Source organism: Larus michahellis, chromosome 22 (assembly GCF_964199755.1).
Source record: "Larus michahellis chromosome 22, bLarMic1.1, whole genome shotgun sequence".
Classification (NCBI taxonomy): domain Eukaryota; kingdom Metazoa; phylum Chordata; class Aves; order Charadriiformes; family Laridae; genus Larus; species Larus michahellis.
In genome coordinates this window covers 5,262,462-5,287,539 of record NC_133917.1, presented here as the reverse complement: position 1 = coordinate 5,287,539, position 25,078 = coordinate 5,262,462, and the positions used below count along the sequence as shown (strand labels likewise).

At 53.0% G+C, this 25,078-nt stretch overlaps 1 protein-coding gene across 1 annotated transcript; it reads right to left on the bottom strand.

The window, feature by feature from the left end:
• Positions 1-539: 539 nt before the first annotated feature.
• FAIM2 (Fas apoptotic inhibitory molecule 2) lies at positions 540-18,913 on the bottom strand. The gene is made up of 12 exons (XM_074565009.1): positions 18,402-18,913; positions 16,649-16,829; positions 13,532-13,635; positions 13,308-13,372; positions 12,519-12,572; positions 10,139-10,189; positions 9,552-9,591; positions 9,057-9,094; positions 7,784-7,871; positions 7,134-7,229; positions 5,230-5,283; positions 540-3,396 (listed from the first exon to the last, which is right to left on the bottom strand). Exons 1-12 carry the CDS (start codon positions 18,414-18,416, stop codon positions 3,247-3,249), a joined length of 936 nt encoding a protein of 311 aa, XP_074421110.1. The 5' UTR covers positions 18,417-18,913; the 3' UTR covers positions 540-3,246.
• Between the last annotated feature and the right edge of the window lie 6,165 nt (positions 18,914-25,078).

Here is a 25,078-nt window from a genome sequence, read left to right as displayed (position 1 = left end):
CTGACGGCCTGGACTAATCAGCTCTTCAGAGCTGATGGAGAGAGACACGAGTTTTCGCCTCCCAGTGTAGGCATTAATTTAGATCAGGTGAATTGCACTCTGGAGGCATTTCTTTTTGCCATTGACTCTAGAGAAAGCTTAGTACGTCAGGTTGCTCTCCAGAGCTAGGGCAAATGCCCTCTGAGCAGGCGCCTTGCTTACAACACTCGCTTACCCCCGCTGGTTCTTCAATCCTGTGGCCACTTAGGCCAGGTCTAAGAGAGAACAGGATCCTCACCCAAGTAGCCCTTTGGCCCTCAGTTCTCAAATACTTCTCATGCATGCTGCCTATGCTGGAGCCACGTGCATTTTACTTTGTGTAGGATACATTCCCTGGTCATACCCAGAGAAGGGACAGCCTGATCTCCATTAAAACTTTGGGCTATGCCACATCATGCCACAAACTTGTTTATGTTTTCTTTTTTAAGGGGAGGAAGCGCCAGCTCTGCAACCAGACCTTCCTTCAGCTGTACGTCAGTAAGGTGACCTCACAACAGCAGTAACAGTTTTGCAACAATTTATTAGCAATGTTCAGAGAAAATACAAAATCCTATTTACAATGAAATCATAAGAATGGCCGGATAAAAGAAGCGGGGGGATACAGAGCCAGGATCCGAATTATGCAGACCTCGGGTAAAGGACATCCACAGGGAGAAAGAGGAGCAGCCCTGCACCTCCCCTGCGCAGCTGGTCAGGGAACCCAGGAGGAACGTGCCTATAGCTGTATCCCACCCCTAATCCTGTCTCGCTCAGCCTTACGAGGACTTCCACCGCTCTGAGCACGTACATATTACTCACTGCTTCAGTCCGAGCACTTTCACTGGGTCTGGCTTGGATGGACTGCAAGCCATGGGGTCCGCGCAGAAGAGGGACCAGGACACATGCAAGAAGGGAGCCCTGTGAAGGGGCACGGGAGGGCAGCGAGCCATCCCTGCTCAGGTGGCCTGGAGATGGAGCAGGTGCCATGCAAGCTTTTCCCACATGGGACATGGGACCAAAAAGCCAGGAGGTCGCAGCAGCTCAGGCAGCAGCAAAGTTACTCCACACCACACGCAGGAAAAAGAGCAAGAGATCCAGAGTGGGCTGCAGATCCGTGTTCTCCTCCCCAGGTCCCAGGGTGTGCAGGGCAAGGTTGGAGGAGTCCCGGTGCAGAAAGGAGGGCTGCAGAGCTCTGGTTTAGATTGTCCCCCAGAGGAGGAGTTTTAGGACTATTTCAGAGCCAGAACTCATCACATAACTCAATACCGCCTCCTCAAAAGCTGGAAAGCAGAAATACCTACAGGCCTTTTGCTGTGAGCAAAAAAAGGCTGCACAGCCAGTCTGCTAAGATATTTCAGAAGTGCCTGCATGGATCCGAGCCAGAAAGTTTCCTCTTTAAACTCCTATTTCCTAAACTTTTAGGGTATCATCTCTCATGCTGTCCCTCTCCCAGTTCTGCCTGCTCAGCCATTCGAGGCCTGGGTTTCTGCTCTGTGATGCACTGCAGAATCAGCGTGTCATGAACCGTGCCGCCTTCACCTAATAATCTCCTTTATTCCTTAAAAAGCAGGGCAGTATGGGGGGATGCGTGTTTGGTTTGGGGGAGCAGGAAGGTACGGTGAAAAGCATCAGTTGTGCTTGTGTGTGATCACGGACGAGGTCAGTGCAGTCACAGAGCGGCCAAAGCGTTTCTCCTCTCTGCGCAGTAACTTTCCTCTGCCCAGCTCGGGGCACTGAACCCGCGTGGCTGGAGGATACAACACGTGAAGGGTAAAAGCCGGGGCAGCAGCAGAGGAGGAATGCACGGTACGAAGCATTTTGGCATAGCCTCTCTGTAACACGCAGGGACTGCTAGAGGCAGCTCAGTGACGCACTTGCCCTGGCATTCCCAAAGAGATTGAAGATACGGGTTTCTATCAGCAGGAAGGATCACTTTTTAAATAAGAGCAAAAGGCCTCTTATCTCCACCTGGGGCTTTACAGTTAGAAATTAGCCAGCTAATCCCCAAACAGGGGAATGTGAGCAAGGGGAAGATGGAAAGTTACCCGAGCGCTCAGAGGCATCCAGCGCTCTCACTGACATCCCCATCTGGGAGAGCAAATCTAGAGAACGGCCAGAGCAAGGGGCGACGTTGGCGTTTGCTACAAAGCAGCGCCCATTTTGAGCAACGCACATTCCCCCTGGCCTCAGTCTCTGGGCAGTAGCCACTTAAGACCATTAATCTCGAGCAACCAAGACCATTTTGTGAAGGCATCAGATCCTCATGATGGGTCACAGGATCTGCACCACTCTCATCAGGAGGTGCCTGGCTTTGCACGGGCTCTGAAACTCAGCCTCTTTCATCTGTTCTCCTCCAGTCATCCTTACGGGGGATCACAGCCCTCCCAGGTGAAGAGCCACACTTGAGAGAGCAGTGACACAGACATCCCCCACCTTGGGTGGGGCGGTGAGCCCACAGCTGGTGGTCCTGCTATCCCACTCCAGGAAGGAAAGGAAGTACAAACTCAGCCCCGCTGCCAGACGCAAAGGATACAGAATTCCTCCAGCAGGGGCATTAGGGATGTCCTCAAAGAGGCTGCACATCCTGAACAACAGGTTCCCTTGCCTGGAAGACTGATTGCTGGGACATCCAGACTAAGTGATCCCATGCTTTGCACTTCTAAAAGCAGGTACTATCGGGAATGTATCTCTGCAGAGGCCACAAGGCTCCCAAATGAATGCAGGAGAGAAACAGGGAGGGGGGCGCAAGGATTTCCCTAGCCTTTTCCCTTTTGTTCAGCTGGTTTTCCTGCCGGGATCACAGAAAAATTCTCTACTCTCCTCCCTTTAGTGTTGTTTTCTCTTTGCAGAGCTGTTCTCACCATGATGCGCAGGGCTCCGACAGGCAACTCTGATAGCCTCTGGGGAGGAGAAGATTTTGGTCTCGTGCCTCCCAGTCTCTGGTCTGGTTTGATCGCAGTAGGAGTGGAGGGAGCAGAAGAGACAACACTTAAGCCCTGCTTTGCTTTCTGGGTCACAAAGGCTTAACAGCATATATACAAGCTGCATGAGGAACCCAGGAGCTTTACTCAGCTGATTGAATGGAGCCTGCTAGTGGGCCAGAAAGGGTGGGGTTGGTTTTGTTTGTTTTTTAACCCTCTTCTCCTCTTCTTTTAATTTTTTTTTTTTTTTTTTTTTTTTTAAACACTTGCATCTTGCCAGCAAAGAGAAGATACTGCCTTGCTGCACTCACTCCTGGCTGGAGCCAAAGAACTGGAGGAAGAAGGAGAAGATGTAGATGATGTCCAGATAGATATTGAGGGCTCCAAAGATGTATTCCTCTGGGTTCAGCGAGTATCGACGATTCCCCATCAGCATCTGGGTATCAAATGCCAGGAACTGTGAGGAAAGAGGAGGAAACCCAGTGACAGTCACATGGAGATTTTGCAAAGAGGCAAGAAGTGCTCTAATGGCAGGAGTTCTCTCAGTTGCTTTACTGTACCCAGAACAAAAACATAGCCATTTTTTTTTATGGGCTGTAACTGCAATTTAAAAGCTCAGAACAATGCACTGAACAAGCTGCAACTTTCTCTTTCCTTCATTTCATTCTTGATAGTCAAACCCTGAGAGTATTACTCCAGGCCTGCTTCCTTCATGCTTTTTCCCAAGGCTCCCCTTTCCTTCATCCATCCCCAATGTGTCCCAGCACCAGCAGTGGGGCAGTTCTCCCTGTTCCTCCTCGGCCAGTCCCTACCACTTGTTATTCCCAGACTTCCCCCGGTTTGGAAACACCTGCCAGGTGACAAGGTGACGTGGACCCAATGTGACATCACAGCAGCAGCAACACCAGAGCAATAAAAAGCAAGAAACCCCAGATCTTGGGCAGCACCCAGGGCTGCAGAGCTGCCAGCAGAGGTAGCCAGACCCAGAGGGGAGTTAACACCTTTCTGAGGTACAAACACAGTGAGTGCAGGGCAGATTTTACCAGTGAAGCCATCACAGTTGGCATCCGCTGCCCAGCCTGCCTGCAGGGACACAGCGCTCACAGGAACAAACATGGGCTACAAGGCAGGCTAGTGGCCCAGCTGCCAGAAAACCAGTGCCTAGTTGCATGACTTCAAGCTCAATATCTTCTCCCACCTCACCTTTACTCCCTCTGTTAACCTAGCCCGCAACCGACACCTTGGTGTGGAGCTCTTCAGGGTTGGCAGGGCACCTTTGCCGTCGCCTGGGGTCAGCTGCCACCTCAGCCCTCCCCAGACATAGCTGGGCTGAGCTGACAAGCCTGGCACAATCGGCTGCACCAGCTGAGGTTCTGGCTGAAGTTTATGGGGTAATTATAAGATGTTTAGCCTATTTGTATTTTACAGAGCAGTCTTTAATCATGAATCACAGAAGAAATACCCGAGCTCACTTGAAATGACTTTATTATAGATAATAAATGAAATTGCTCAACTGTTCTTATTCACAACATGCCCAATGGGCACCGCCTTGAACCCCAAGGCAGCCCTCCGCCTGACCCCCACCGGGGTAACGCCAAGCATCTTCCCAGACAACTCCCACACCTGAATGGCAAGCACGGCACTGCTGGGACTTGCTCTGGGAAGAACCTCGCAGGAGGGACCGCGGGGGAGCAGGCGAAGGAACGAACCAAGCCTTTTCAACTTTCCTTGGAGGAGTTGCCCAGCTTCAGGGCTTTTCCTACCTGCAATGAACCCTTAATCCCAGACCGTGGCCTCTCACACTTTCCGTACCTCTGCTAGCCAAACACATGCCCAGTCCTTGGCCCACTCCCACTCGACCGGCCCCAGCTTGACTTTGCTCACTTCTGCAGCCTCATTTCATCCCCAGGCTCCCTTTGAGCCCTGCGGACCCGCTCCCACTGCTGTGCCAGAGCGTAATCTCTGCTTTTTCCCACTCCGGAGATGCCTTTTCGCCCTGTCCCAACAATACTTTCTGCTGTTCACACCTAGTATTGCACATACGGCATGGGTTTGCCAGTCTCACCGTGCTCTGCACCACCGCTGTCACGTACACCAACACCTTCTTGGAACAAGGCTGAGGTCACTGCGATAATTGCTATTCATGAGCCATTTGAGAATGCGGAGCTCTCTGCAATCCTGCCACTTGCTCTTTTCTCTCCCCCAAACACTCTTCAAGACTAAAGCATTTACTCCTAGATGATTTTTCCTGCCCGCACATTCCCAGGCCCCATGACCAGCACCCACTTACCATGGTAAAGATAATGGCACCAAGCAGAGCGTAGATCGCGTGGAGCCAAGGGACCTAAAGGAAACAAATCTGTCAGCCGGTGCCTGGGAGAAAACCGGTTAATTAGGACTTAACACAGAAGGGCTTAACTCCCACGTGAAGGACACAAGTTAGGGAAAGTGCTCTAATAGCCCAGGCTGGACTTGCACCATTTCCAGCTCCAATGCAGTTTCTGTTGTTGAGCTTTTCACAGCAAAGAACAGGTCACCGTGCCTCAGTTTCCCCTCTCACTGTGGCCTTTGCATCTACTTGGCTTATAAGCTCCTAAATCAGGTACTTGTTTCCAAATCACCTACTTCACCACAACTGCTGTCTCTGTGGAAATCTCTTAGCACTACATTGACGGAAACACATTTTGCAGCAGCCTTAGGTGTTTATTTACCCAGACTAGGCCGATCCCGCTGGAAGAAACACCACATGCTTCTAAGGGCCAGAACCAGCTTTAGGTAACAAGCATAACTTCAATGTGCTCATCTGCTGGAGTCACAGCAGGAAATTCACTGGAATTAAGACCAAACCTCAACCCCTGCTCGCTGTGGCACAACAGCACGCAGCGCTAATGGAGAAGTCGCCTATATTCCAGGAGAAGGTGCCCACACGGAGAGCTGATTCAACCCAGAGATCGCAGCCTGCCTCCCAGATAGACAAGCTCATTACAAGCTGCCTCAGGCTATGCTTATCTTGACAAGCTTCAAGATAAAGAGCAGTTGTCTCAACAGTTTAGTGGCAGTGGCTTGGCACTACAAGCTGCTTTACCCTCACCTTTGCAGGAGGGAGAGATGGATCTCAAGCCAAGGCAACCAAAAAGCCCAAGCTCCTGGTTTGGGAAACACCAGCCTGCGCATTTGCCCATTTGACCAACCCCAGGGCTAGTACCAGTGGGAGTAATTCCTGCAGGTCTGGCCCTTAAAGTATGGCTCAGGCTCCCAGGGAGGCCAGGTAAGATGTGAAGGGTTTGGAGGTCACTTAAAGGCTGCCGTGATCAAAGCCGGGTGCCTCCATCTCCAGCATGCGCAGGCATTCGGGGTGATTCATGGTGGCTGCACAGCCCCACACACTTCCCTCTTTCATCAGCATCTCCCAGGGTCTGTCAGGCTCTTGCTTGAATGACAACTCAGCTAATGAGCCACTCTTGGATGGAGACCAGACACTCGGTGCTGCCACGCCAAACCCTCTATCGGGCGTGGTCACAAACTGCTCCAAGATTTCAGATGGGCACAGCCCATGCCAGATTTGACCAGGGAGGCCAAAGGAAGCAGCTGAACCCATGCAAGAGTGGCTGGCAGCACTTGGAGGAGTGATAAGGTGGTCACTCATCATCAGGACTTGTCCCTGGGGTCTGAATCACCCTCCAGAGGTGCTTATTTCTGAGAAATTTGAGCCCCAGGATTTAAACACTGCAGGACGGTGCCTGGTGTTGGTGTGAATACAGCCAGGTCTGGCCGGACAGGCACCCCACTTGCCCAGAGTCCAAGTCCTGCCCTGAATCTGGGGCAAGAGCTCTGTTGTATATGGAGCAAGCCAGTGCTTTGATGTGCTCACCACCCTGGTTTTACTGGAGGGGAAACCGAGGCACAAGCAGGTGATGTGTCCTGCTGTGGGGTCACTACACAGCTCCAGGAACAGACGCAAACTTCCTCAAGCCCCAGGCCAGAGCCGTCCTACAGCCCGATATCTGATTGCAGAACTACCAGGGAACAGCCACCTGGTCTTGCCTTTTCTTTCTGCTGGTGTTTCTGCACATTTTCAGAGATTCAGGCTGGGACACCACCGGGACACACGCCGCTTTGGGCTGATCAGCTCCCAGCCTTGCACCGGGACTGGTGGCACTGGGCAAGGGAGGAGGGGTGCAGGTCTTCACTCACGTGTTCGTAGGGCAGTGTCACAGCCAGGATGATGCCACCGAAGAAGAGAACCATGAGCATCACGAAGAGGACGCCCTGGTAAGAGGTGAAGTCAAACTGTGGAGGTAAGAACATCACGTTACAAGGGCAGAGTGCTGGAATGGGAGGCAGCAAGGGAAGCCAAACCTCCCCATGCCCACAGCGAGGGACTCTCCAGCAGCACACCCATCTTGCTGTTAAACAGCTATTGCTGCATCTGTTGGGCATCTTATAGCCCACCACCCACCTGTGGGGCACACAGAGCCAAACACTTACCACAGCCCCTTTATTGCAAGAACTCAGTACCCATCACATACCCAAAATCCAAAAGCTCATTCTACACCTTTGTGCCACTGCCCTTCTGTACCCCACAGCATAATCCTCCAAAAAAACCCCCACCTTACCCCCATAGCGTCTTCCAGCCCCATCTATACCCCTGACACATCCCTCACCCCAGCGTCTGTCCTAATCTTCCTGTAACCTTCATTTTACACCCCAGCATCCTGCAGGTTGCTCCTGTATCCAGAGCCCTACAGACCGGCCCCTTCACCCCTCGCCCCCAGCGCTGCCTGCCCCTGCGTCCTGCCCCCGGGAGATGCCTCTCCCAGGGGGATTGACCACCACAAACTCACCTTGGTCTGGAAGCTGAAGATGGTGACAGACAGACACACCAGGGCTGTGATCCCCAGACACAGAAGGACTGACTTGGTATCGTAGTAACTGCAAAATTAACAACAAAAGCACTTTCTCAGTGTTTCCCACAGGGACAGGTGGAAGGAGGGATCAAGACAGGCAGAAACTTAGCAGAGGTCTACAGGGAAGGCATGAGTCCCGGGGGGACAAATGGCACTGAAATTATCAATGTCCCCCCCTTAATGTAAAAAGGGAAGGATAGAAAACACTAAAAAAAGACTAGATGGGTTTTCCTCCTGCTTTAAATAGAAGAGGGTAGGCAGGAGGGCACGTCTGTGCCTCCTGGGGACTCATGAGCAGCTAAGATGGGGACTTACTATAAAAACCTTGCTGTCCATGGACAGATGGAGAAGGAGGAGGATTCAAACTGGGAGGTAATAAAAATAGAATGGCAAACGTCATTGCAGCACAGTGAGAAATCAGAAAGCTGCAGCCACTGTTTACTCTCCTGATGTGCTCGTAACAGGGGTTTGGGTCCTGGAAAATTGCAGGGAAGAGGGATTTGTACAGGTAGAGAGACCGCAGGCTTCACTTATAATTCAGTCTGACTCCTGATTTTGATTGTAGCACCAGGCTCAGCCCTAAGAAAGGCTGGTCCCCATTCTCCCCCTTCCATTTGATTTGAGAGTCATATCACTGGTATGTTCCCCGAGTTGCTGAAGCCACTAGTTTCTTTGTCCCCGGCACGCACCCATCAACACCCACTGGCTCATCTGCCTCATCACCAGGAACCCACGTGAACCGGGGCTGATCCTGTGAGCAGACCGTAACAGTAAAAACACAAGCAAAAGGGAGGAGGCTGTAGACTGCAAAACCCCCTCGAAACTGCTGGAAAAAACTTGTCTCACTCCAGCCCCATCTGGTAGAGTGCTGCTCAGTGGAAAAGGTGAGATCATACCATATGGCAGTGCCCTGCAGCCCGTCGTGCCGGCACTGCCGTGTCCCTGGCTCTCCAATGCTCTCCTACTGGATTTAGCTTAGCCAGGAACTACCCTGTGGCACCCCAGCTGGGACAGACAAGGGGATGCCACCAGAGGCCTTGGGGACCTTCTTTAAAAAGTGGTTTTAAAAGGGAAGGCCAGGCTTTGTGTGGCTACTGGAAGAGCTCCAAAGAGATCAAGTGGCCCATATATTTCAGTAGGGAGGGGTTTTTTGCAGGAAGAGAGAGGACATAGGAACAGAAAACCTCCAGAGTCCACATGCTCAACCTACCTGGAGAGCATCCCAGTGAGATAAGCCATGGAGAGTGTCTGGGAGGGAAAGAAAACCACATTACTCCTGCATTCGTGTCCCAGGGGAGACACACAACAGATAAAACATTTCGATTACAGTGATGATGACAAGGGCAGTGAAGCCTCTTAAATGGATGCTCAAGAGAAGCAATTTTTACATAGTTTCTAATCCTCCAGTGATTAATATCCACAGGGCAGGTTAAACTGAGGGCAGGCCACCACCCTGAAAGCAGTCCCACCTTCTCTATCCCTCTACCCCTTCGGCACAGGACTCCAGCACCCTACCCCAGCCTCCACAAGCTTGCTTTTTTTTTTCCCCTCCGCCCCCTTCTTTCCTTCTTGTCACCTTTAGTTCAATTACAGCTCCTCAGCCCAAGTGCAGGGCAATTAGAGGAAGAAAGTCCTGCCTGGAGCCATTCTGAAACCCACTCTGGTTGCAGGGGCAGGGCAGATGCTGTCCAGATGTGCTACTTACAAAGATGCTCAGCAGGATCAGATTCCATGGGAAATACCTCCTGCAAGTGAAGAAAGAGGGGCTGGTCAAGCCCTGCGATGCAGAGGTAGTTAGCAGCGCTCACAACAGGTTGCCCAAGACGTGCCGTATAATTAATGGCCCGTGCAGTAAATGGCAGGGGTGGTGCAAGGGGACAGTCACCCTGCTGGGAATGAGAGCGCATTTGGGGTGCTCCTAGACCAAGAGCGCCGTCGTCCCCATGGTATTCCAGCAAAGCAGCCAGCAGCGCCCTGCTCCACTGGGAGCAAAGACGACCGTCCTCCGCAGTATTTAATAATGAGAATTTGTAGCTATGCAGCAGTGCAATTTTTTCTGCAGCATCGCTTGCTTTCCAGTTGCAATTTGACCTCAGCTTTTATCGCTGTGTTGCGGCAACCCACAACTGCATCAGGCCTGAAAATACGGCTGCCACCTTGGGGCCCACATCACTGTGCCAGCGTGACCCCATCCCATCTCCGCGACTTCGTTGGTCATGCTTGAAACAAGAGGAAAAACATTCATCCCTCATTTCACAGGGCTGTTTCAAATCTATAAAGAAAATATTTTACCTGGGTCCAGAGCAGCAAGCAAGAATCAAGTAGGTCACAAAGAAAACAGCACTGCAAAGGAAAGAAAAAGCTGTTTAGGGAGGAAAACTTTGAGCATTGTGTGTTGATGCTGACAAGTTCCAGTGCTCTGCTGTTTAAAATGCAAGCGCCGTGCCAGAAGTTGAGGCTGGGTGGGAAGCACGGCCTTAACTACATCTCACTGAAGCAGTTTCCTGCCCCAGCTGCCTTCTTTGCTTGTGCCGCTCCGAGGTGGGACAGCACGACCAGCCCCGAAAAACCCGAAGGGAGGTTTTAGAGCAGAGCGAGGGGAGCATTCGGGTCCAGGACAGATGTAGCACCCAGACATGTTTGTTACGGACACCTCGTCAGCGGGTGAATTGCTCATACAGAGGTGTCCAGACTTTGCCCCTCATCTCCAGGCACTTCCCAGCTTGGTGGGCTCAAGGCGTCCTGCTGGGAGTTCAGCAGCTCTTGGACCAGGACTCACAGGGCTGGCAGAAGTGACTTGCCTAAGGCCAGAGGGAAGCTCTGGGTCAGAGAAGGGAACTGGTCCCACGTTATTGCACCAGCGCTCGAGGAAGACTTCAACAGCAGAAGGATCCTCTAAGGCCGGTGAAGCTCACAGACAAGCCTAATGTGCTGTTGCACAAGCCGTCTGCGGATCACAGGAGAGTTATTTATCTCACATGACTTGACCCTTCAGCAAAGCTAAAAAATCCAGCAGCGGAGGGATGGTCTCCCTCTGCTCTGGCTGTCACACAGCCGGGTGTTTTTCCACAGTGCTGATGGGTTATGGCACAGTGGGAACCTGCTTTCACCCAGCGCCTGGGGGGGAAAAGCAGCTTCCAAGCATGCCGATGGCTGCACGATAGCCACTCACCTTAGGTCTAATAAATGAACATGACGGCAAAACCCACGGGCCATGATAAATGCACCAGAGATAAACTTGAGCATTGGTCTCCCACAGGGAAACCAGGAAAGCTGGAGTGGACACGGCTGAATAGATGGAAAGCAAGCGTGTAGGGAGCAGAGTGAGCCATTGCAGTTGTCCCTCTCCTTTGCATCCCTTGTTGCACGTCTGCTCTTGCTGAATTCCCTCTGAGCCATCACCCCAGCAGCAGGAAGACACCCAGGGCACCCACTTCTTTACAGAGACGTGGAGAGAGTTGGGGTCTCTGTGTACGAAAGATCCAGACCCAGATCAGGACAGGCACTTGGAGACACCAGGATGGAGGGAAGGGTTGGCTCACTGGGAGGTGAGGGGACAGACAAAATGTAAGCCCCTCCAGTACAGAGCCTACCCCCAGCTGGCCCAGGGTGGGTTTGCTCCCACCGAGAGATATGAATTCTGACTGTCCAGTAAGCGACAGGAGATGAACCCAAAGGTCAAAGCATAGACCTGAGCAGAGCTTGGTCTTCTCTCCCTACGAGGCAATGCTGCTTCTCCACTCTGCCAACTGGCCAAGATCATTTTCCTCTGAGGTCAAAGAGGCAGACTGATGCCAGTTCCCTTCTATTACTGCTATTTTTGGGGGTTTTTTTTCTAAGTTATATAAGCTGGTGTCTCATCTCCGGGCCTGGACACATTTCACGATTTGGGTGTGAACTAATTAAAGCCAAGTTCACAGAGCCTTGTTCACAGACAATTGCATCGCACACTCTGCCTGCTTAATTAGCAGCACTAACACACGCGGCATCCAGGAAACCAGCACAACTGCAAATAAACTAACGCATGGAAGCGCAGCCTACGCTACCTCCAAGCTGACCTTTCGGACAGCATGACTAATGGATGGCATCCCAAATCCCAGGCACTGAGAGTGGCTCCATGATGAAGACACAGGCACGGCAGCCCCACAAACACCCTCATCCCTCCAAATGCATCCCCCCCCTCCCCTTAACATTGCCTGCTGCCTTCATCTGTTGCATATCAAGGCATGCGGTGTAAGCCCAGGCAACCTCCCTGCTTTCAAGGGGACAAACCCAAAATTCAGCCTCTGAGGTGCCCCAGGCACCCTTTCAGGTGTCATATCTGGGTTTCTGCACTGTTTTCCTGGAAGCGCCCCAGTTTCACCTGGTTTTCTCTGCAAGCAATACCCGTGTATTTATTTTAAACCTGTTTTGTAGAGCAGACAAGCCCGCTTTTTGGAAATATTTGGAGGTATCCAGCATCTCTCACGTCTCGGATTCATTTGGGTGAGATTTTTTTATCTTCTCACCTCAGAGTCATCCATTAATTTCCCCAGCTCCCCCTGCACACATATTGGAGCAATTCTTCACGTGCAAGATAGAAAAGTGTTTGAAAAATGTCTCCACGTCACCACAGCCACATCCAGAGCTGTTTGGAGCGTACGTGGCCACAGGAGAAGACCGAGATACTCACTAGGAAGCCCAATACCAGGCAGAGTGCGTCTGAATGTACCCCTTGACCGGCTCGCTGCAAGACAGAGAAAAGGGCTGCTGAGCAGAAAGCATAAAAAAGCCAATCACTTCACAGGTGGCTGCTAAATTAAACGTGTGGGGTGATGCAGCACGGGGTACGTGAAAAAAAAAACCCACAGCTGAATATCCATCAGACTGACCAACTGGAAAGAAATTCAACCTGTCAAGTCGGAAGGCCGGCCCCGCTGTTAGCAATTACACAGCCAGGCTCGCTCAGGGAACGGCCGTCGCCTTCTCTGAGAGGCGATTAAAGAGCTGAAATCCTCAGGCTGACAGTGATTCATTATTTATTCTGGAGGCAACATGAGCTGCACATGCCCAAAACGCCCAGTCATCCAAGCTGGAGACAGCCACGGCTCGAGCGTGGGGTATCTGCTGCGGCAGGGGAGGTAACGCGGTCCCTGCGGCTGAGGCCGGCTGGGATGTGACGGCCTTGATAACTCCCAAAGGGAAAGTACGGCAGTTAATCCTCAAGGGTGAGCAGCCCAGACCTCCGGGCTGGGGGTGGCACCCAGAACACGCGACGCCCCATCCAGAGGGCATGTGGGAAAGGTCGCAGAAGTACTGAGGGACCTCTCAGGGTTCCCTCACTTTTGCTTTTCTATTGGAGCACATGGGAAAAAAAATCCGATATCTCCATAACAGACAACACCCCCCCCAAGTAAGAGGTAATTCAGGAGCAGGTCATACACAGGACAAAGCTAGCATTACTGCTACATAAGAGACCTACCAGAAGGTGAAGAAAGCCACAATAACGAGAGTGACCAAGAGCTGGACCATCAGGATGGCATAAACCTGCAACGAGAGGCAGCCCGTGGGCGACCCGCAGAGTCTCTGCCTCCCACCCAGCCCGGGGAAGCCACCAAACCGCTGCAGCCAGGTCCCTCTGAGGGCTCAGAGCTGCTGTCCTGCCTTCCCAGGGGAAGGCTGAGCCTGGAGCGACTTGTCCCTTACCTTCCTGATGAACACTCTGCGCACATTCCTGTCATCCCAGCTGAAGGTCGTGAGCATCTCCGTGTCCCCTGGGTACCCACCACTGCCATAGCTCGGGCTGGTGCCTGAAGCAGAAGTCAGACAGATCAGCTCCCATCACCCGCTTCCCTCCCCAGCTGCAATAACCTGACCCCAGTGACTGACTATGGCTCAGGAGCCCCACACTCCGAGGTTTTCTTGTTGCGTTGCAGAACAGAGGCTTGCTGGGATGCATTCTGCTCCCTTCCGACTCCTGCATCTTATTTGGACCATCTCCGAGAACAGAGCGGGGAAGCCGCTTCTGCAAACTCCAGCACAACAAGGACAGCAGGGTTAACTCCTGTCCGTGGTAACGCCATCTTTTTAATGGCAATTAGAGGGCTCGTAGCATATCCTTGCTCACCTTTCACTGAATGTTAAAGCATGCCTCAGAGGAGCCGTGACTCAGCTCCTCAGTCATCCCCATCGGAGCTCTGGGGCAGGAGGATTCCCCTCGCTGCTCTGTAATTGCCTGGGCTTCGGCTGTGTCTGCATCATGCCTGATGTCAACGGTGTGCCCTCTCCCCCGAGGGTGCCTCGTTACAGCCGGCTTTTCCATCGCGTCTGCCCCCAAATTTTATTTCCACGCAGGGAGTCAGAGAACAGTTTAGCAGCAAACCTAAACAAGGGGGAGCCAACCCCAGTGCTGCGGCTGAGAGCACCTTCCCCAAAACCCTCGCGGCACACGGGCCAGCCCTGCTGTGCTCCAAGACAAGCTCTTGTTGCTGGAGTTTCCCTGCAGAAGGGCCAGGAGGGAGGCTGCACCATAAACCCTCAATTTGCTCCACAGCCGCAAGGGAGATGGAGGGAAACATCGGAAAACCCTGCGGCTGCTGCACCGGCAGCCGGGGACGAAGGCAGCAGCGCAGATGTTGCAGGGCAGGGGGCTGCAAGGAGAAACACAGAGCAGCAGCTTCGCCCTGCTAAGATCAGCAGCACAAATTAGACGCGAGAATCAGCCTTCCCCATCACCTGAACCTCATGCTCAAGAAAAAAAGTAAAATAAATACTGAAAACTCTTTGTCTTAGCACATCATTGCCCTCTGCCATTCACTTCTCTTGCAAATATCCCCTTCCGTGTTACTAACAGTCTCGCCACCTGCGTTTCCTACAGAACGAAGGCTTATGTGATTACACCAGCTATACATTCATGCCCCTGCCTGTTTGACAGATGCCTCCCCTCCGTCTCAAATCCTTTCAGCTCAATGATACCCAGATCCTTCAGGCAGATGGGCAGAAGACACTCTCAAACCCAGAGGACAGGCTGCAGACACCAGGAGAGCCAAACTCGAGGCCCTGGTCCTGGATTTCTTCTGTTTTTCTGGTCAAAGGCTGTTGGCTCTTATCGCAGAAGCCTCATCCTAAACATGCCCCTGGCAGGAAATAAATCCCTTGTGCTCTTCTTGTGCCTAATAAGCCTCTTGTGCCTTCTTCTGCGCCCCAGTGGAGATGGCACTCCTGCAGCGTGTCCTCCCTGCGTTTCTGCGAGATCCGTCATCGCCCACGTGGGGCCGAGAACCCCCGAGGCCCATATCCCGGGGACACTTCACTGCCTCTGCATCAAAGCAATCAAGGCATCTAAACACCAAATTAGGCATCTAAACGCCTCGGAGGAATGGAGGGGGTTTCCTCCCTCCCTGGCTCGTGTCTCCAGCATCCGTCACCTCCCACCCATGGCCACATCTGAGGCAGCGAGACAGCATGTCCCAAGCTCATTATTAAAGAAAGCAACCCCAAAACATGACGTTTGTCTCCAGCTACTCTCAGGTCTCACATAAGCTGTTAGAAACATCCCCGTGGCGTGCATCTGGGACAGGAGCCACCGCTTGCAGTGTGGCCGAGGGCAGGGAAAGGGGAGAAGGATATGAAATCAGAGGAAAACCCTGACAGGGATCAGGACACAGCTGCAGAGGGGAAAACCTGCAAGGCTTGTCAGGGAGGGGACAAGAGATGACACATCACCTAAGCAAGTCCTCCGGGAGGAGGAGCATCCTGACCCATTTGGGCTTTACCCATCCTAATTCATCACAACAGTGGAAAGACCCAGATGGTTGTTACAGCAAGCCGGGAGGTTATTTATCCCCTCTGTTTCTGACCCTTGCAGGCAAACAAGAATGGAAAAGTCTGTGAAGCCACCGGAGTGTGAAGGGACACACATCCCAGAGGGGTTTAGTTTGCTCATTCCCCTTCCCTAAACATCTCCATCCCTGCAGCTGCGCCCATCCCCACCGGGTGGAACAGGCAACCAGCAAAGCCCAGCAGAGGAAGAGGATTGAGCAGAGAGAGAGGACTCGGGAGTCATTAAATCCAGTCTCTCCAGTGCTCTCCCCAGCTCAAGCCACACTGACGGAGCACTTGGCCACCCCAGCAGACTCTCTTACTGCCCACTGCATCCGTCCCGGCCCGCCACGACACAGCCGTTCCCCTGCGTCAGGCACAGTCGAGCCTTTGTCCCCTTATCATGACCAAGCAGAAGCCACACGCAGCACCCAGGGAAGAAGAGTTGTTTGTTTGCCGAGGATTTGGCCACACAGACCAACGCTGGAACAGTTCAGCTTTCAAGTCGAGCCGCGTTTTAGCCCCCACTGGCTCTGAACCCCGGCTTGTAGCAGCCGGACCTCAATGATGCCGCAACACTGATTTTGCCAGTTCAGCAGCTTCTTTGAAAGCCGGGGTTGAGCAGGAGCTGGGGGGGGGGGGTGCTGCCTGCAAAGCCAGGAGCGTGGCACCGGGACCCTCCCCAGCCCTGGGAGGGGACATTGCCCAGTGCAGCAAGGTGGGAGAGGGGATTTTTCCCATCCCAGTGCTGGGAAGGAGAGGAGAGACAGAGCACTGGAGTTTAGCCCCAGCTCTGGAAGGCTGCGGCGTCTAGCGGTTGGGTGAAATGGCTTTTACGTGTAGATACAGACTTATACGGCTTACAGCTACAGCTCTGCCATGGACCAAACTGGGCACCACGTCCCTGGTTCCCCTCTTCTCTACAAGCCTGCGAGGGGAATCTCTGCACCCCTCTTCCCTCTGCAAAGGGCTCACCCTGGGTTTGGCCACAGAAGGACTTACTGGGATCGACGTAAGCCCAGCTGGGGTGGAGCGGGACGGATGGGGGAGGAGGATAAGCACCAGACTTCATCCCTTCTCCCGCTGTCGCCTCCTCGTAGGTCGGAGGAGCTGGTGGAGCCGTGGCATTGTCCTTCTTCTCCCCTTGCCCCTCGGAGCTGGGGGGTTTGTTGTTCACAGAAAGCTGTGCAAAAGGCAGGGAGGAAAAGAGAGGTTAGGCTGTAAAAACAGCACAGGAACCTGACAGGGCACAGACAGAGCTCTGGAGGTCCCTTTGTTGGATCCCAGAAACTGGAAGGACACCCAGTAACTCCTGTGAGCTGGCATTGGACCCATACCTACAGCCGCGGGAAGGGGCATCCTGTGATGGGATTGATGGGAGAGATGGGAAAAAGCCTGTCACATTAAAGGGGACGACAAATTATAGGCAGCCAGGTCTGAGGGGAGACACAGCCTTGCCCAGGGTCCTCCATGGCGCCTCACGCTCCTATATAACACTGGAAAGCATCCAAATAATTATCTGCTTTTCAGCCTACTTCTTTCTAAATTTCCCCTTAAAAAAGAGCTTTCAGTTACTGGGCAGAAAACCCTGAACTCCTTCATTCCCACTTACACCCACATGTTGGGGAGTTTCTGCTACGCGCCGAGGAAGTGCTCTGGTTTGGCCCTCCAGCATTTTCTTCTCGCTCATTCCCCTCTGCCCATCCAGAGGCTCAGCCTTGCTGCTTTCCGTAACGTGAAGATGCAGCTAAGGGACTTGGGATCCCACATCTTCAGACTATGAAAGCCCAGCAAAGAGCCAGCCTCAGGCCACCCGAGAACTTGCTTCTCCTTGGGAACATTACCCATTTAACCTTCTAGATCTTTGTCATCCCGGGATAAGTCATGAGCCCGATGGCCTGTCCTCACTGCCAAAGGGGGTGCCAGCTCAGCGTCAGGGAGGGCATCCCCATGGATCACAGGGACGCAGAGCTGGAACCACAAGGAGCCTAAAGTGAAGTGGACAGACCAATAGCCCTGCACCAGACGGCACAGTCCCTGTAAGAAGGCCTTAAATTAAAGGTGTAACAGGCCCTTGAAAACAAAGCCAGGGCACCAGGCTGGGATGTGCACCACAAGCATCAGAATATCTGTGCCACCTCCTCTGCCAGCTCACAGGGACTGTCCTCCCCCTGTCCTCCATCGCAGAGCCCTTGGGTATAGGGTGGCCAATATCACGCAAGACCCCTAGAGATACCCAAGGAGATACAGAGGGGCGATGCTGCCTGCATCCAGGCAGCCGCCAGCATCGTTGTCATGGCAATGGTGCACCATGCTGGCAGAGGATGCGTTAAACCCCCCCTCCAAGGTCTCTGAGCATTGGAGAAACCCCCAGAATCCAGAGGTCCCTGGAGCGGGAAGGAGGTGCTCGGGGCAGGTGCCCAGCACTGACTGCTGGGGACACGGACGGGAGAGGACAAGGACCTCATTGAGCTCCCTGACATCCAGGATGGGTGGAGGAAACGGCCACAGGTCCAACAGCGAGGCTGAGCTCCACATCCAGCACCAGGACAAACAGCCCCCCACCCCCTTCCTCTGCTGGAAACAACCCCATCACAGGGGCCGTGCGTGGGTACCCAGCTCCCCCTCCATGGTCATTGTTTTATTCCTTAAATCCCCTCCTTCCGACCCATTTCATTCCTCCCCCCCCTCCCCAAACATGCAGCGGTTACGCAAGCAGGACCGCTCATCGTCCCAGCACCGGCCTCCCACCTACCTTCCCCTGGGTCATGGCTCCTCGCTAAGGATGCTGCCGGACCCTGCCAGCAGCGGTGGGTGAGAGAAGGGCCGAGGCTGAGCACAAACCCCCTCGCCGGGTCCTGTCCGCCCCCTCTCCCGGAGTGTTTTGGGGCTGGCGGCAACCGCTGCAGCCTCCACAGCCTGCGCTGATGCCTTCACCTTCTAGCAACATCCACGGAGACACAACGGGCGCTGGAGGGAGGACCGTACCATTCCCAGCCTGCAGCACAGGGGGAAGCCAGGAAAAAAAGAGCTAAAAATGGAGGCGAGCAGCCAGCAGCAGCGATGAGGAGGATGCACGGATACAGCAATGGGGAGGATGCACAGATGCGGCAGCAGCGGGGTCCCACACCACAGAGTGGGAAACGGCTGCCCCAGAGACGCTGAGCTCGGGGCTGGGGTTGCGAAGGGGAGGGAGATGCGAAGGATGAAGGATGCTTTGCTGCAGCATCTCTCTGCTGCCGGCGGTCGGGGAGCAGCAGCTGCCACAGGCCCTGCTGTGGCTGGACACGGCATGGAGGGCTATTCCGGGGGGCTGGAGGCTCCGCTGGGGCAGAGGGGGAGGCCTGAGCCAAGCTCTGTCCCTGAGAGCGGGAGGGAGGAATCACACACTGCCCTGGCTCCCGGCCTGACCCTTCCTGGGCTTTGCACGGAGACGGGATAGAGGGGATAAGGCTCATTTGCCCCACATGCATTGACCCATACAGCCCCAGCTGGGGGGCACGAGGAGGGGTTGGAGGTGTCCCAGGGCAGCCAGCAGACCACGAGCACCACACGGTCCCCGTCCCCAAGGCAATACTATTAATTCAAGCACACGAAGGAGGTGGCTGCACGGGGAGTCCGGCTTCCAGCCCCAGAGCACGTCTGAGGGAAGGGGCACAAAGTGACTGAGGTTTTACCTCCCATGACAGGGTCTGGCAGGGATTTACAGTCTGCAGAGCACAGCGGGATGAAGACATCTCCTCTTATTGCCCAGCCACAGGCAGCAGGAGGTGGGCCGGGGGGAAATTGTCCCTTTACATAGTGAAGTGCTTCACACGGGCAGAAAATTTGCCCAGGACAGAGGAAAAGACTGACAGTACAAAACCAACACGCCCTCACTTAACAAATGGAGAGACAGAATTGCGATGAACAAGAGGTGTCTTGCACTGTGTTCCCACAGTGACAGCACGATTTCGGGCAGTACTGGGAGCTGTGCCCCTCCATCCCAGCTCTCCACATCCTCCCTCGGGTCCTTCCCCAGCCCCTTCAAGTCGTTTATTGCTTCTCATGCCATAAGCACATATCACACCTCAAATTAGTTTACCAAGTATATAATATGGGTACAAAAAATAAACCGGTTTATCTGCTTACACTGCCATGAAAAAAAGCCCCTGCCACATTTTAGGCTCCCTGAACAGTCCTAGAGAAGGTGACGAACAGGCTGTCTTCAAGGAAAGGAGGTTGAAAAACCCGTCCCCACTCGCAGCTTCTGCGGAGAAGGCGGCAACAGAAGGGTTAAAGGAAAAGCCTGAGCTGGAAATGAAAGAATGCAGCCAAGCAATGTGCAGCTGGCATCCACGCAGACCAAGCCCCAGCTATTCAATTGGAAAGAGAGGTGATTACCACAAGGACTGCAAAAACTTGTCAGGATTATTCAGAATCAATTAAGTGCCTGTTAACCACAAGCTCCTCAAGGGCTTTCTTTCTCCTGGAGGTTGAGCAGAGGCATAGAACTGGGCAGGTCCCAAGTGAGGGAGAGAAATTCAACCCAGCAGGTGGGGTTCTCGCTGCTGCCACCCAGCACAAGGAAACCACGCTTGGCTTCTTGATCCCTTTCAAGCAGGGGTTGAGCCAAGGGGTCAAGAGCCTGGGAACGGGAACTCCAGGTGATGCATGGCATCATGGTGAGAAAGGAGACACCCATCTTCTTCACCAGCCCCAGAGGGACTCATGCCAGCTGCAGTCCCTGGCCAAGCCACATTCCTTGGTGGGGTAATGCAGGACCCCATATGCTCCATCCCAGGCTGAAGGTGCTTCAAAGAGTTAAAATATTGGGTCTGGAAGAGGAAAAACCCTCAGCAAAGAAAAGCAGATGGCATTGCCTACCACCACGGCCTCCCTCTAAATAAAAAGCAGCACGGAAGAGACACCAAACCCTTCCACCAGCCTGTTGTCTAGAAGGCCCATTCCCGCTCCCAGAGGGTCTCTCGGTCTTCCCTCACCAACCAGCCCCAAGCACATCCAGTGCTAACAGGGAACGTTTTCATGGGGCTCTGAGAAACCACCGTGTCTTTCCTCAGCCAGGAAAATGAGCTGAGAATGAGCCCATGGGCTGCAAGGCTTGAAGGAAGTCTCTGCCATGGAGAAGACAAGGATGACTCTGCCTAGCGATAGCAGTGAAGAGCAGAGCCCTTCAGCCCTTGCAGGGACCATCCTTCTCCATCAAAAAAGCTGCTCCAAGCCTGGTTCTTTGGTTTCCTGTTTGAGCTGGAAGCTCTTAAATGTGCCAGAACCCTACCCAAAAGGTAATTTTCTCTAGATCTTCTCTTTTCCCAATCTCACAGGTGCAGTAGGAGGATAAGTACACACAAGAGCCAGACTCCAGATTGTGATGCTCACACACAGCATCATCGCAACCATTCAACACCCCCCATCCAGCTCCCTGACCAGCCGTCGGTCCAGCCCAGCGTCGGGCCATGGGAGGCAGCCATTCCTCTGCACACACGTACCTTTAATACTCAGGAAAAAAAAATTTTTAAAACTGTCAAGGCCACACCCTGCCGACTCCATAGGGGATTTCGCAGGGATTAAAGCAACTGTGCTGAACACTCAATCACATCAAAAACACGGTAAAGAAAACCTGATGGGATAATTAAGGGATCTGCTGCATCAACACGGATGATGGCACACCCAGGAGCCCTCTGTAACTACGCTTTCCCCCATCCCCAAGAGGGCAAAGCCCCCACTGGCAGTGAATGTTCCGCCATGGACTTCAAAAAAAAACCCAGGAATTTACCCTAGGCTTTCCGGCTGCTGAATCATCCATGGATCATTAATGCTAAATTCTGCCACCAGGCTTGGTCCCTAGGTGGGAGATTAACAGGCAAGCTGCGAACATCAGGGCATGCCTGAAGAGGGGTTTGGAAGGATAAAAGAAATAAAACCACCCTTATTCTTGAGGGGCAAAGCCCTGCCCTCACCTCCCATCATCCCAGTACAGGGTGGGCAGGGAGTTCCCTGGTGCCTACCAGCCCCAAGTGACCACCCCAGAGCCTCATCTCCTGCTCCCAAGAGCCAGCATCTCCCTTCCCGGCCAGCTCGTACCTTCTTGCTCTTGTGCGGAGCCCTTCAGCTGAAAGAGCCCTCTCTCCTTCCTTCCAGCCGTTCCTGGTGAGCAGAGGTAACCTCCCCTTAACACGCAATATAAAGAGCCGGACAAGCCAGAACTCTTTGGGGTGGGATGTTCTCACTGACTTCTGCAGGGAGCATCAGGCTCTAGCTCAGGCCTTGGTAGCCAATGCTGGTGCCTCAGCTTAAAAAAGGAACCCACCCCTCCATCACCCCCTTTGTACCTTCAGTTTTCCTTCACCTGGAAGAAAATCCTGCCCAGCTGAGGTGTCGCACCTGATCACAGGCCCCCCAGCTTCTGAGTGCAATTAATTTCAGCCTCAGAAGGGCATTTGAGTTAGAGATGGCTCAAACCCCAGTGGTGGGCAGTGGCTGCAACTCATCTGGGGACCATTATCTGAGTAACCTACTGGTTTGCTCATGCCGTGGGACTAAGATGGTGCCAGGATTTGGGTGCTTTGAGAAACTTTGCCCTATTTTTTTTTTTTTTTCTTTCCCAAAAGCCTCCAGAGCTGCGGTGTGTGTTTTCAGTGAATCGCAGGGAACAGGTCCCAGTGGTGAGGTTAAAGAATAAACGGAAGCAAGATCTGTAATACCCACAAACCACGTCAGAGGGTAACAACAACACACGCGCATACACCAACCAAGCAAATAGATAAATATAAAGATGAGGCACTCCCCAGGATTAAATTGTTCAGCTGCTCAGGAGTGCATTTCACTCATCACTGCCAGAAGAACATGTTCTTACCACCATCGTGTGCATTTGATGCTGTTAAACGAAAGGAATTGCACAAGTATGCAAACTCGCCTCACTAGGAGTGGGGGAACAGAACAGGTTTGGGTCACACTTGGAGTGGCACCTTCATGCCACTGTGCAGTTTCTCCTTTAAACTGTTATGAAGGAAATTTATATAATACAATGCAGGGATGTGCACAGGAATTTTTTAAATTCTTATGAGTCCACACGATGAGTGACCCGTGGCCTGACGCAGCAGCCTGAGACCCAGGCCCCAGGCAATGAGCAGGGAGAAGAGATGGAGGAGAGGGCGTTGCTGCATCTCAGAGCCCACATTTCCAGCACGGGAACCGACCTAAAACCCAGGTTTGTTGGTGCTGTCCTGGAAGGAGACCCTGCCTTTGCCCTGGAAGCTCAAAGTTAGAAGTGAGGGGGTTTCCCATCTGGCCTAATGATGTCCCAGGAATAGCTTGGAGTGTGTCCCCTCTCCTCCGAGCCGTTACGTCCCTGCGTGAGCAAACACCTTTGCATTTCCTCCTTCACACAGCTCCGGAGTTCCCAGGAAGCCACCTCCTTCCTCCTTTTCTTCCTTAAAACACATCTTTCCTGTAACACGCGACTGTGCTGGGTCAGGAGACTGACGTCTGCCTTGCTGAAAGTAGCTTCATTTCCTCAAAGCTGCCCGCCTGGTGCAGATTCCTCTCCCCTCGGTTTCTCACGAGTGACCTGATTCGCTCTGTTTTTCCCTTCTGCACCAGGTTGTCCTCGTCCCCTGTCGGGGCTCCTGCGCTCCACAAGAACCTGAGGTAGAAGGTTTGCAGGTCTGCTGCGTGCTCCTTGAGTGTGATTTTCACAACTTCTGGTGTATGACAGTGCTCCCCCCACCCTGCAACGAGACCTGGCCCCTCTTGGATTCCCACTGCAGCAACTTTACGAGCTCCGTTGGACCAGCAAAAAGAAAGGCAGAGCTCCGCGGGCGGCTCGTGCCCGCCCAGGAGAGAGCAATGCCTTCCACACGCTGGGCTTCGCTGGCAAGGTCTCGGAGGAGCTGCCAATGCCTCTCTCCACTTCATACAATTCAAGGAAGGGAAGCAAATTGCACTGGCACCCCAGGGTCAGATTCCATCAACACAGGCATAAGTGCGGAAAGAAATCAGTGCAATAGCCCAGATTTCAAAAAATAATAAATAACTTCTCAAAAAGTCGATGGCAGTTCATGCCGCTGACAACCCAATCCCTGCGCCGCACCCAAAAACCCACACAGAAATCAACTAACCACAAACAAGAACATCCCACGCTGAGCCTTTATGCTCAGAAGGGGAAAAGAGACAGAGGTTTTATGAAACCAGCCTTGTGGTTCCCTTGTTGCAGCCTCGGCACGGGCGCTGGTGGCTGGGGACCACCATAAAGCAGAGAGACAGAGGCACGTCGGGGAAAAGAGGATGAAAGGTGACAGACAGACGCAGAGACAAAAAAGGATGGGAGAAGGGAAGAAACACTTTAAAAGTTTAAAGAAATAGGTTGCATCTTCTCCTATCTACGTGCTTTATGTAAAAGCATAAATTTTAGGGGCAGTTTTGGAGTCTGTCCCAGCCCTTTCCCAGCGTATGATGAAAAATGCTGTTTTCAGAACCTGAGTGCATTTTTCCCTTTCTCCATCGTTCCCAGCTGGTTGTTGGAGGGATTTCCACAAGAACCTACTTTCGTCCATGCTCCGTTTGGGCATCTCCTCACCACACGGACCAGCAGCTCCCCAGGAGAGGTGCTGGGACAACAGCCTCCTCGCGAAGGTGACGCTGCTGGACACGCTCCCGCTTCCCTCCCAGCAGAGATCAAGAGACAGCGGCCAAAAAAGTCCCCCAGCACCGCTGAGCAGTCAACACACAAATCGGCACCCACGGCACCGACGGTGAGATAACGCGCGTGCTGCAAGAGCCCTAGCGCTGCGATCCCTCACAGCAACGAGCGCCTCAGATCCACGGGGCTGCAGAAGACAGGCCAGGAGGGGACAGGGGACATTGCTTCTAGAGCCACCAGGACCAGTTCCTGGCAGTTTCTAACCTGGTGGTTTGGGGTTTTTTTTCAAATCCAGGAGAATTGCCTAGAGAAAGGCATCTGAATTGAGCTCATTCGCTTCTCCTTCATGGACTTCAGCTTGATTTCTTTTGATTTATACCAAAATGAGGAAAATAGTGAAAAGGCCAGACGCTGCATGCTCTCAACGTCTCTCAGTCACTGTCACTGCACTGATGTCAAAGCCGTGTCCCCAGTTTACACCTGCTGGGAGTCTGGCTCATTAGACGTGATTTGTTTTGCAAACATAACCCTGGGTATCCAGCGAAGGGTGAAGCTGAGGTCTCCCGCTCAGTTCTGTCACCTGAGGATGGTTTTGCAACCTGATTGATTTTAACTAATGTAATATTCATGCCTGGGTAAGTAGCAAAGAGCTCACAAGATCTGGTAAGGCCACAGGGTCCGTCTCACTTCAGAATCTGCTGGCGGTATGGATATCCTGGTGTCTGGCATTGTTTCATGGATTCAAGGGAAAAGCATTAATTATTTTCCTATAAATGTTTAGGCAAAATATG

Coding starts and splice junctions, on each gene's coding strand:
- FAIM2 (XM_074565009.1), bottom strand. Junction 13,636..16,648: donor CTGGGCTTACGTCGATCCCA/GTAAGTCCTTCT, acceptor CTTCTGCTTCAG/GCACCAGCCCGAGCTATGGC. Junction 3,397..5,229: donor GTGCCATTATCTTTACCATG/GTAAGTGGGTGC, acceptor CTTTCCTCACAG/TTCCTGGCATTTGATACCCA.